Source organism: Poecilia latipinna, unplaced genomic scaffold (assembly GCF_001443285.1).
Source record: "Poecilia latipinna isolate Pla-1442-1.1 unplaced genomic scaffold, P_latipinna-1.0 Scaffold540, whole genome shotgun sequence".
Classification (NCBI taxonomy): Eukaryota; Metazoa; Chordata; class Actinopteri; order Cyprinodontiformes; family Poeciliidae; genus Poecilia; species Poecilia latipinna.
The window spans coordinates 211,176-224,055 of NW_015113156.1; the positions used below are offsets into that span (position 1 = coordinate 211,176).

Consider the following 12,880-nt stretch of genomic DNA (forward strand, 5'->3'; position numbering starts at 1 on the left):
AAAATCTTATTTGTGGTTGGAGCCGTCAGAGCACAGAGGATGAAGCACAAATATGAGCTCTGGGTGCAGGGGGAGCTATGAATAGCACCAAGGAGGTTTAACTTCACATGCGACCTTGACGAGACCTGGCAGAGATTCAAACTTTTTTTTTTTTTTCCTGTCCAATGAAATTTGCATGACTTACCTTGTCCATGTTTGGTTTGATGCAGCGTACAAAAAAAGGATTAGAGGCACTCAAGGTGGCCATCAGGGAATGGAGAGAGTCCTGAAAGACATCAGCGCAAAGACAGTAAAGAACAAAACATTTTTTCTAATATAACTTGTACTTTGAGGTCAAAAAAAAAAAAAAAAAAACAACTCAGGATAAAGTTGACATTTTTCTCCTTTTTCTACATTCTACACACAATTTTAGTTACAAATCACCTGGGAATTATTCAACTGTTTTACCAATTAATTCAAATTAAAAGTACAGTAAAATCTTGACTGTACTGCCTTCATGCGAGTCAGTTTTAAAAGAAGCACTGACAGCTTCTTGAAAACCAGTAAATATGTGTCCCTCGAAGCCTCGGTCTTTTGCATCTCTGTTTCCTCCAACCTGTTTCCTTGTTCCTGCTATTTTAATATGAAGGACATCGAAATCTAAGTATATGCAACAAATAAAAGAGATAAAAGCATTTTTATTTCACTTATGTATACCTAAATTTACTTTTTTATGTGAGACACATGGACAAATACACACTCCGCGGAGCCTTGAACCACCCAGACTTTTCTCAGCACGGCAGAAACTGGGTCTCCAGCAGCTGAGTGTGACTGGCTACTGGTTGGCCCCTCTCTGCCCAGCCGTCAAACCTAATCCCTTGGATTTTTGGACCTGTATGTCAGGGCGACCTGCCAAATCCTCGCTTGCTCGCTGTAGTTAGGACGTGTTCAAACGGAGTCCTCTGCAGCATCCCCTCCTCCACGCATCAACAGCTCGCAGCTCCAGTTTTCCCTCCAATTCATCATCCATCATCCTCGGTTGATACTAAACAGATACCCTTCTCCTCCCCCCTCTGTGTGTTTTACTTCTCCTTATTGTACAATACTAAAGAAGAGATGTGACCCTCAGAGATTTCTGGCCCATTTCATGTCTTGACATGCCAGGAAAAATTTGAACTAAGTTAAATTTTTCTGTAAAAGTCCTACATTACAGGATTAAAAACATGTTTTCTAGCCTATATTGTGAAACAGCATTCGCCTCCTTTTTCATATCCATCAACTAAGTTTTACAAAAAGCTTTTTTGAAAGGATAATCTTCTCCTTTTGCCGAATGAACTATACACGGCAACATCTGAAAAAGTAATTTCAAAGGAACATTGCCAAAATGGGAACATATTTTTGAAAAATGAATCATTCAAAAGTAAAAAAAAACAAAAACTACAGAAGTATGGAATGGTTGTTGAGTGAAATGCAGCAGCCAGAATAAACTGAAATGCTCACATAGTATTTACAACTTTGTTTTTAATTTCTTATTTTGGCATGCTATGACTTTGTGTTTAAACACCCCAGTGGAAGTAACTTTGAGTTTTTTTTAACTCAGCAACAACTTCCACAACAAAGATTGTTGTGGTTAGGGTGTTCTGGTCAAGTCAAGTCGAGTTTATTTGTATTGCACATTTCAGCGACAAGGCAGTTCAAAGTGCTTTACCTCATAAAAACATCATGCAGTCATCAGTGATGAAACAAGCAATAAACATTGCATTTTGTCATTTTTGATTATGGCATTTCGTCAAATGCCATCATCAAAAATAATCAAGCAAATACACATCAAATATATGTTGATCAGTTTTCCAGTGACTGCACACCAAAGGCCACTCTAAACATGTGGATTTTAAGCCTTAAATTCGGCTGTTTTGCAGTTTTCTGGAAGTTTGTTCCAGATTTGTGGTGCATTGAAGCTGAATGCAGTTTTTCCATTTTTGCTTCAGAGCAGACCAGAACAAAACCAGAAGACCATAGTGGTTTGGAAAGTTGATTCAATAACAACAGTTCTCTAGATTTTGCTGCGACAATAGTCCTTTAATATCAAAAATGTTCTTCAAGTAGGATATAGAAGACTGACTTTGTAACCGTTTTTGTGTGATTCTGAAGCTTCGGGTCTGAGTCCATCACTGCATGTGGATTTCGGACCTGATCACTAGTTTTTAGCTGTAATTACCAAAGCTGTGTGCTGATTCTGGGTCCTTCCTCTCTGGGTCCAAAATGATAATTTAAGTTTTGTTTCTGTTCAGCAGATCTCTGATTGGGTCCAGTCAAAAATGAACATGAATTAGTCCCAGGAACCACCCAAATCCTCGGTACGTCATTACAACATGTTTCTTGTCAATGTGCTGAGATAATACCACCTTGTCTAGCCGTCTCACCCTGAACTGAGAGCTGACGGTGGGTTTCCGACGGGCTGTCCCCATCTTCAGAGTCTCGTCTCCACTTCTGCTGCCGACGCGTTCAAAGAGGTCGTAGATGAAGTCGAGCCTGAAGACGCAGCAGAAGAAGACCGGCGGTCAAAGAAACTCGTTCATGCCAGCTGATTGTATTGGTGTGCCAGTGTACAGGATACAAAAGAGGACATGTGCTCACCGGCTGTCTTTGAGGATGAACAAAATGTCATCTCTGAAGGTGTCTCTGTTCTTCTCCAAGATTCCCCGCACATCATACAGCACCTACACAATGAAACAACAAAAAAACAGATGGTAGGAATAGTGACAGAAGCAGCTTAAAAAAACAACAACCCATAAAGCTTTTAAACCTATGATAATAAAACTACTTGGCATCACAATGTGGAGGGGAGCTTGCGCAGAGTTTGCATAATGTTCGGGGCAACTCTCAGCTTGTGATGATAACTGCTTTCATGTAGAATCACCTTTTCTGACCAATAACTAAAAACACTGAGAGGTTAGAGTTTTTCTACTGTCGTCATAAACATGCATAAAATACATCTGTTTTCTTAGAAGAGGACTCACATGTGACCTCAGTCTAGCATTCAGAACAAATGGTTTGAGTATTTTACAGTGAATCACCTCAAGGCCTAATGGAGTGCTGTGCAACTCGTTGAGGTTTGAGTCATTTTAGCGTTCATCAAGACGTTCCTACACTCGCCTTTCTCCACACCAACACACTTGGTACGAGCTCTCTAGATACTCTGTTTGTTTGCTAAAAATAAAGGTGCAAGTCTCATATTATATGCAAAAAATGTGGGTTATTTGCATATAATACATGCCTCATTTCTCTTCATGTTAGTTTTCTTTGGGGCGGGGGGAGGGAAGCGCATTTGCAAGCCTGGAGGGTCTAGCAGAGTCAAGCATGATGAAACATGTACACATAAATCACAGAAGCACTAATTTATTTAATATACACTGGTGTTTAAAAGGAAAACACTAATAGATTTATGTTTTGTGTCGGTTCCAATATGTTCTTTGGCACAAAGTCAGAATTTTACTATAAAACCAGTTCACTCAAAGAAAAGCACAATTCAGTGAAACAACGATGGCTGCAGTCACTACCGGATCCTTTTCAAAAATACATCTACATGCCTATTTGCAGAAATGTATTTTCAAAGATGCAGTTTTGGTGTTTTACTAAAGCATTAACACGGCTTGTACTTTTTCAAATTCTGCCACATTGCAACCACAAACTTTAAAATATTTTATAGGATTTTTTTTTTTTTTTTTACTCAACAAGAATGATAAAAATTATACTTGAGTGTCAACTGGTGTATGTCTCCACCAGTTTTGCATATAGAGAAACTGCAACTTTTACTCATTCTGCAAAAAAAAAGATCAGCGGAATTGCAAGGAGAGCATCCCTTAAAAGAAGTTCATGGTTGGACTTTGACTGGACCATTTTACCACATTTAATGTTTTCATCTAACCATCCTACTTTGTTGCTTTGGCTGCATGTTTAAAGCATTGCTGTCCTGGTGAAAGGTCAACCTAAACATTAGTCTCTTGAAATATCTAATATGTTTCCTTTCAGGTTTGCCTATTTGCCTTTTTCTATTCATCTCTGCATCAATTCTAATCATCTGACGCTGCTGAGCAAAAGCAAACTTACAGTTTCGTGTTGTGGATGATCTGTTCTGGGTGATGTGCAGGTGTTAGTGATCTGGCAAACAAAATGTTTTGCATGTTGGGCAATGAAGGTGCTCTGATCTTATCTGACCAGAGCACCTTCATACATATGTTTGTTGAGCCGCTGCAGTAGAGGTCAACTGAAAACAAGGCATCTTATTGTTTTCTTTGAATGCTTTTCTTCTTTATTTTTTGCCATAAAAGTCAGATATGTGGAGTTATAGTAAATAGTCATCATTTGATAAATTTGGTGCATAAAATGTGGAAATGCTCCTCCATTGACATGACTTTTTAGAAATAAGGTCATTTTTACAGCTAATTGGTTTATATGGATGGTATTTAAGGCCATCAGAATTAAGTTGCTTGAATTCAGATGTACACCAAACGCTCCATGTGTAATTTTTCTTACGATAATCCAAATTAATGGTGGGGGATATCATATAACATCCCAATAAAACATGTTTACATTTTTGCCTGGGTCTTGATAAAAAAAACACCGGAAACAACAGCCTGGTCTGGCCTTTTGTATCTGAACCGGGTCACAACTAAGCCTATTCCATGCCTGGCTTCTGATCGTTTTACACTGAAGAGATGCTGTCTGAGGCAGGAATCATAAAACCAGTCTTTAAAAAAGCACAATCCTATCTAATCTCTGCATTTGCTCCCTTTTGTTCCTGATCATTCTCCTCCTACTCCTCCTTTCTTCACTTTCACCAGGCGCATTGCCTGTTTTAATGCCAGCCGAGGAAGAAGATGATGACGGTGAAAGTTTTTATCCTGAATCAGGGAAAAGAGAAGAAAAAAAAAAAAAAGACAGCGCAGGAGGAGTGAGACACTGACATCCTGGAGAAGATTTTGGCAAAGAAACCCGCTCTGTTCATCCAGCAATTACCTCACTTCCACTAAATGTTGAGTCCACAAAGAAAAAGACAGTGACGTGCGTCTTTGTGTGTTGGTGCAAGAGTCGTTAATCACCTCTCCTGCATAGTGCTTGATGCCAAACTGGTGGTCAGTCACTCTGGGCTTCACATAGTACGGGTTTGTCTGGGAAGAAAAGACAGGAAGACCTCAGATTTCATCTTAGGCATTAAGTCCGTGTCTGTCTAACGAGCTGATTAGGAGAGACAGAACTCTGGGTTCTCCAAGAGTTCAGCAGACATTTTTAATGACCCTGAGGGATGCAGCCAACACAACTGTGCCACTGTGTTTTCTATTAACTATTTTTTTAAATAATGTTTTACAGTGAAATCCTTTCCATCATAGCTTGATTTCTCAAATGTCAGTTTTGTTGTCATATACAAAGTTTGTTCATATTTTTAGGTTTTGAATTTCTTAAGTTTGCAGTGGTTAAATATGGGCTGATTTAAAGTGCTGGTCATATGAACATAATAAATTCAAAGTTGTTCACAAAATTCTTGATTTTAAAAAATGGCTGAAGCTGTATGTTGTGTAATTACCCCACCCTGAAAAAGACATTTTAAAATTAATCATTAAATCCTCTGAATAAATTAAGTTAATCCCTGTTATATGCATACGTCTAAACCTCTGACCAGGATTATATCATACAATAGTACAAAATTTTTTCTCCTTGAATGAGAGGAAATTAAAAAAATAAAATAAAATTAACAAAATTAAAATACGACACAGGGCCGAGACCTCAGGGAGAGCTCAGCTGGTCCTCAGGGTTCTTTCCATTTAGTCACAAAAATGTTCTGAGAAAGGCCTTTTCTCTCCCTGCACACAAAGCTCATCAGAGCTGGAGAATGGCTGATCAGATTTCAGCATTGTTGTGTGTAAAAGCGTGTAGGGAGGGGTCTGCACAAGGTGCAACAAAGACTTTTCAGCTCAGCAGGCGAATCACCGGCCAGGACGGAGGTTTAACCCCTACAGGACGCCAAATGGACAGAACCAGGCGGTGATCGTTTTGCTCTTCAGCTGTTTGAGTTGAGAGATAAACTCTGAACTCTGAGCTGCGTGGACTTACCGCATGTCGGCTGTGCAGTTTCTCCAGAAGGGTGTAGTCCGTGCCTTTGGGGAAGCGGCTCTCCTCGTTGATAAGAGCCAACATGCCCAGTTTCTAAAGCAGACGCAGACACAAGAAAGACAGTCATGATCAAACTAGTTGTAATCCTAGCGTCTGGCAACTTACGTTATAGCGATACCAGAAGGAAACTGTTCTTTTTTTCTTTCTCAGTGGTTTGATTTATATTTTTATATGCTCAAAATGGCACTAATGCCACAGGAATAATATAAATGAAGCAACACGAATATGAGGAATGCGCAGAAATAAAATGGCTACATTGTTTCCCAGCCTTTGCAAACACTCAGTTTCAGCATAATGTCTATCTCTGGTGGTAAAATAACAATTGTTGTCGTGTTTTACATCAACCCTACCTCCAACCACCGACTGGTGTGCATTACTGTAAAAACAACATGCAAACTGAGACTCCGTAATGATAGACTGGGAGAAGGGAGTCAGTGTATGTAAGCACAGAGTGGCGTCTGGGTCGGCCCGCACCGCCATGGCGGGCGGTTAGCGGTCGGTCCCCACGGTGACTGTGCTCTCTCACGTTCCCTTTGCTTTACCTTCTCTATGAGATCCAGACACTCGGCGTTATCCATCCAGTCTATGGCTTCCCACTGGATCCCCTCCCTGTCAGAAAACACACACACACACACCATGTATATATACACAAAAAACAAAAGGACATAAAGGCTGTGTTATCCAGCATCACATGTGGTGAAATGAGCCATGTCCAGGCTGCTGGTCTTTTATACTAGAATACAACTGGCTGAGGAAGAAACTGAGTCTGTTCCAAAAGCCTGGTCGTTCACCCTGACGACACCCACCTTCAGTTTAGCTAACGGCTCTGTCTCGCTCTTGTTTTATGTTCAAATGATGTGTATCTGCGCACTATGTTTTGACCTGTTGTACTCCAGCTGCTCCAGCGAGAAGATGTGCTTGTTGAAATACTCCTGGAGTTTCTCGTTGGCGTAGTTGATGTTAAACTGCTCGAATCGGTTCACCTGCCGGTCAGAAGAATCTCGTTTACAGCAGATCAGTACAGACTTAAATTAAACCTAAACATTACAACTAAAAGCCTTTATGTATTTTATTGTGATTTTATGTTGACAGACCAACTGCAGGTATGAAAGGGAAAATAATTATTACATTTTTCTTTTTTTTTTTTAACAACAAAAATTTTCAAAGGTGTATTTGTATTCAATCCTCTGACATTAAAAGATTAAAATCTGTGTCCTTTGTTATCTACAAAAGCACTTCATTGTTTCTTAACATTACTTTTCAAGTCTTGCCACAAATACACTCTGGTCAAACATCTGATAGTTCACCCTAACGTGGACTTTGACTGGGCCAAATATTGATTTCTGAACTCTTCCTGAGTTAAAACATTAGTATTGTTGCTTATAAATGAATATGAACTTGTTTGAGGTCTGAAAGCACTGCATCTTTTTCGTTATTTTGACCACTTGTCGTTTTCTACAAAATACTAAATTTTTGCTTGGAATTTCGGAGAAATGTTGTCAGTAGTTCATAGAATGAAAAAAAAGAACAATGTTAATTTTACTGGCAATTTTACAGACATCTGACCACTTTCATATGTTTGACTTCTTGGAAATTGGAAGCAGAATTTCTTGTGATGTCCTTTCAAAAATGGTTTTCCTAATGTTACTCTTCCATTAAGGTCAGTTTTCAGGAGTTTGGGGTTAGTAGTTATCTCGTTGTTGAATCTAACCCTGCATCAGACCTTCTTCCTGACCCGTCTGGTCTTCGTTCAGCTGTTTGTTCGTCAGTGTTCTCTCTAACAAACCTCTGGGGAACTTCACAAATCACCTCACCTCAAAGTTCTCAAAGCCAAAGATGTCTAGGATGCCGATGGATTTGAAGTTGTCTTTCCCTTTGATCTTCTGGTTGATCCTCATTATGATCCAGGAGAAACACTGGGAATAAAGAGCCATGGCGACAGAGTCCCGCGAGTCCACCGCCTGTAGGTGATAACACACAGCGATAACGGACACAGTGAGCGCCACACAATGCATTTTTCACAGGAAAAGAGAAGACTTTTGTAGACGGCGTCGCAAAACAAGATGAGAATCGGCACGGAGAAGACGTTTAATTAGTTCTGTCAGATGGTGGTGGAGTAGATTAAAACAGTGATTTGCTAAACTGATGATGTGTGAGGCCTCTCTGTGCTGCGGCCGTAGAGCAAACAGATGTTTGGAGACAAAGGAGAATTGTGGCGGCGTTCGTCTGATGTCTGTTGTCACAACAGAAACTGTTTATTGCCTACATATCTAAGAAGTGACACGCAGCAGGTATGTTCTACTATTCAAAAAATGACTAAGACATTCAGAGAAATTCATTAGTAAGCTTTCATGATTTCCTTCCGTTCTTCTTAACCGCTTCGCTAACAAAAGTTAAACTCCTCCACAACTTTAACCCTTTAGCACTGAACTTTGTAGCTGGCTTTGAACTGAGATTAAATTACACAAAGCAGGCCTTTCCTAATCATGAATCATCCGGAGATAAATGGCTTAGCTGAGTTTTATCTAGGAGAAGCAGATTAATGAGGGCTGAATACAAAATGCAAGCAACATTTTTCAGGTTTGTTGTTGCAGCGGAATGTGAAAGCCACATACAGTTTTCCTTCCATATCACGTTCATACACTACTTCACATTAAACTTTCACCCAGATCCCAAATAAAATACATTAGTCGTGATGTTGCAAAATATGAAAAGGCGATAGGGGTAGAAAAGCTCTTTGCACTCTAAAGCAACACAGGAACTTGGTAGCGTACTTCCAAGCAATTCTCCCAAAAAGTTTTCATATTTTCCATACCAGGCCTCTGCCATTCCTGTTTTCTTTTTCCCAACCACAATGTGAACTGTATGAGAACATTGTCAAATGAAAGAAACACAAAAAAGCAGACAAAAACAAAACAACCCCCAAATTAGATTAAACCTAACAGTCCAAAATCTGATTATCCTCCAGGTTCATTGAACCTTTCAGCCAAACTCCATCCATGCACAAACAAAAAGCTTGACCTTCCCGCTTACACTTCCTGCACAGGTATTGTGCTGGAACTGAAAATAAAAACAAAACAGTGGTGGTGTGTACTGTACATGGAACGACAATACCCCAGGACTTCTGAGTAATCCATCAAGCTTCTTGCCGCTTACTGGTATAAAGAGGGCCCTGGTGGCTCCAGGATCTCCGTCACAGGGGTGAGAAGAATGGCTGCTTGTGCATGATGGTGGGGACTGAAGACGAGGGGGGGAGGAGATGACCTCTGGCCGTTGTGAGAAGAAGTCCTTCTTGTAAGACTCCAGGGCTAGAATAATGAGGTCTTTTAGGAGACAAGTAGCTTCAAAGGCCATGCACAACGAGCACAACGGCCAGCGGCAGGGCGACACTACCAGCTCTTTGTCTGCCCATGAAAAGCGGTCTTGTGGATTTCGTGTCCCTGTGATAATAGCAAAGGTCTGTGCTGCATATTTACTGACATTTATGAATGTGAGTAGGCCGAGGACGCTCGGCTCTGACCAAAATATATAAAAAAAAAAAACGTGGGCAGTGTCATGGGCCAAAATGTTCTTTTGGCATATGGTGAAAGGGATATCACTCGCAGTTGATGACTTGAGATACGTTTGCATTAATTACAGGCGACAGCGTGGAAAATTCAAAGCGTCAGAAAGACGTGGGTGAATTACGGTGCCAGCTTTTCGGCGCCTGGTTGCAGTGCCTCCAGAGGAGAGGGCTCTCACTTCACCCCTCCTCAGCTTTTGGGTCTATTGTGCTTTTGACTGAGATCGCTATCACGATGGCTTTATTGTGCCGGGAATCTGGCAGAGACAAAAAGCAGGAAATGGCTGAGAGTCACGCAAGGGATCTGGAGAGGCATGTGGTGCAGAGGGCAGCAGACTAAGACTCGGCGTGCTACTGTTTGAGTGTCGGGAGTGAGAGGAGGGACCACAAATACGCAGATTAACTATCATCCCATCCTGAAAGCAGACGCCCAACAGGACAATGATGAAGTCAACCTCAAAGGGGCGTCTAACGGATGGCGGGTTAGCCGTGTCGTTACCTGCTCCACGGTCAGGGGGGAGCAGATCTCCTCTCCTCTCAGGATCATGGAGCGCTGGGTCAACACCTCTGACAGCTGGAAGGAGTCCAGACCGAGCAGCTCGCTGACGTTACTGACCACTGAAACACACGCAGATGTACAGTGCGTTGAATGTATAAGTGATGGAGAACACAGGCGGTTCACGCACATTGATGTTAAACAACAGATAGGCACCACGATCCCACACAGTTCAGGGGGAAACTCTACTCTGCAGCCGGGGCACCGCTGCAGTTTACAGGTTCCTCGGAAAAGAGGTCAGACGCAGCGAACAAAGCAGCCCTGAGATCGTGTTGCAGCCTGTTCAGGGCTTTGTCTGCCTGTGTAAAGTCAATCAAACTCAGGGGAAGACTGGTTCAGTGGTTCAACATTACTAAAGGTTCCCTAAACACACTCCCGTATTTAGGAAAAGTATGAAATTTCTTTGTCTGTATTTCCACAGACTTGTATTTTAGACTTAAATTTTGAAAAATGTACAATTTATCATTTTGGGATGTCTCAATGTAGTACCGGTGTTCCTGTCAAGACTTTTTAATTGAGTATCTGTCTAAAGTCAACTCCTGGTACCTGCAGTTTACGTTACCTCCATTATCAGCGCTAGCTCCAGATATATGATCTTTTTATAAGGCAGTCACAACACATGTGTTTGTGTGCAGCTTGCAAAACTTGACACTCAGCTTATGAGACAAGACAGTTCACTGTACTGGGTTCAGTTCAACTAAATAAGATGAGATTTTCGCAATATTTGCGGTATAACTAAGAATCGTAGTCTTTTAAAAAATAATCTAGAAAGTGTGCAACACAGTGTTTTTTCTAGCCAATATGCTGAAGTTCCTATGCTTGTCTAATTCTGAGGCAGCCCTGTAATGCCCAGAAAGTATCTTAGCAGTTTTCACATATTGCAATTAAATAATATAATGTGTTGAGTCAGACACATGTTTAGAAATAAAGCTATGCACATTTTAAGTGATTTATTATCAAAATATTAGCCTTTAGTAGCATGCTTGGGCAGAATCATGAGGAAATCCTGAACTTTCTAATGTGACAAAATATCTGTCACTGTCAAAACAAGCACGTAGTGAATTAAAGCTACTGAGTTTTCAAACGCAGACACACCAAAGTCTATATTAAATTTACTGCAAATAGTTTCAACTTAGTCATTTGTATCAACAACCTCCTATCTTAAATGACTCTGATCAGTATCAGACAAAAAGAAGGACCAGCATTTTATCTATTAGTATTGTGGTTTGGAGTAACTATCAGAACATAACAGCTTCACAGAAGGGCTATCAAAGGGCTAGATGCTTAACTTTTATAACAAAGCCTACTGTTTCTTTTTTATAATAATAATAATTTTAAAAAAAATCACGTAAAAATAAGCTGGTGATCAAAATAAGATTATTTTCAATCTGATCTGGACCAGTAACCAGATCTGGAGCCTCACCATGTCTAAAAGATATTAAGTCATTCTGACCACAACACCTTTCAGTGTGGATGTTGTTACTGCAGGAAGAAGGTTCAACGTTAGTTTTAGTGTCTCTGACATGCTTAAAAATAAGTCAAAGGAGGATACCCAGAGATGTAAGAAGCTACTTAAAAGGAAAGCGTAGACATATCTGTTAACTCAGAGTTATACTTCTGTAGGTTCAATATGCGACACCTTTTAATTTTTTTTATAATGATATATAAATATTATAATGCCTGTAACGGTGTAGTAAATGTGTTTATATATTGCTGCCACTGTGGTTTTCTCCACCTCCGTTTGAAGTGATCTGAGCTCCGCCGGCAGTCATGAATTCAATGTTTCCCATCTGGAGGACAGCAGACAGCAACTTGAACACGTCTCTGATCTCCTCCTCACTGAATTCCATCACCTTAAGAGCCTCCTGTAAAATAATACATCATGTTACAGTTCAGATTCTTCCGGCGCAGTAGCTCTGTCAAAACATCTGCTAAACTTGTCATTTCCTCAGAAATGACATTGTAGCTCTTAATTTTGGCTGTATTTTGAAATACTGATGAATAATCACCCGTACGCTCTGGAAGTACTGGAAGGTTTTCTTGCATGCTAGCGTTTCTATTTAACAGCAAGGTATATGGCGTCCCCTGGGGGTGGAATGCAGAACTGCAGTGAACAACTCACCATCACACTGTTAAAGAGCTGCTTGTCATCCAGACTGCTGTCCTGAACACAGCCTGCTTGGCTCAGGTAGTGATACGACTCTGGACCTTCAGACAAAAGATACATGTCTGCAACACAAGTGTGCAAACACAACATGTATATAAAATAAAACATTAGCTTTAAAAGCTTTCCAAGACTTTAAAAAAAAATGTAAAGTACAATTAGAGTTGCTCAAATGTTGTTGTGTAGATGTGATTTAAATTCAGGAGGAACGTACCTCTGTGGTCTCTGTCTGCTCCTGCCAGCAGGGCGTAGAAGATGTGGTAATTTCTCTCGCCTGGATTTTGCCGGACCACGCGGTTCTAATAAAGAAAGCATGACAAGAATGCAGGTTCATTTGTTTCAGTTATTCTAATTAACGCTTGTGATAATACAGAAGTAAAAAAAAAAAAAAAAAAAAAAAACGGTTTTGGCCCAAAAACTTTTTCCCCCCAAAACCCCCCCTTTCAAA

The 12,880-nt window shown here is 40.4% G+C and overlaps 1 protein-coding gene across 2 annotated transcripts in view; it reads right to left on the reverse strand.

The window, feature by feature from the left end:
- myo10l3 (myosin X, like 3) overlaps positions 1–12,880 on the reverse strand; it is a 79,385-nt gene that overhangs the window by 25,851 nt on the left and 40,654 nt on the right. For both annotated transcript variants that reach the window (XM_015041165.1, XM_015041164.1), the window contains exons 8-19: positions 12,647–12,731; positions 12,391–12,497; positions 12,004–12,133; positions 10,212–10,330; positions 7,965–8,111; positions 7,033–7,133; positions 6,693–6,759; positions 6,091–6,183; positions 5,082–5,150; positions 2,617–2,699; positions 2,403–2,511; positions 185–265 (exon numbers count right to left, since the gene is read on the reverse strand). In XM_015041165.1, the coding sequence (XP_014896651.1) occupies positions 185–265; positions 2,403–2,511; positions 2,617–2,699; positions 5,082–5,150; positions 6,091–6,183; positions 6,693–6,759; positions 7,033–7,133; positions 7,965–8,111; positions 10,212–10,330; positions 12,004–12,133; positions 12,391–12,497; positions 12,647–12,731 (1,191 nt within the window). The remainder of the gene's footprint in view (positions 1–184; positions 266–2,402; positions 2,512–2,616; positions 2,700–5,081; positions 5,151–6,090; positions 6,184–6,692; positions 6,760–7,032; positions 7,134–7,964; positions 8,112–10,211; positions 10,331–12,003; positions 12,134–12,390; positions 12,498–12,646; positions 12,732–12,880) is intronic.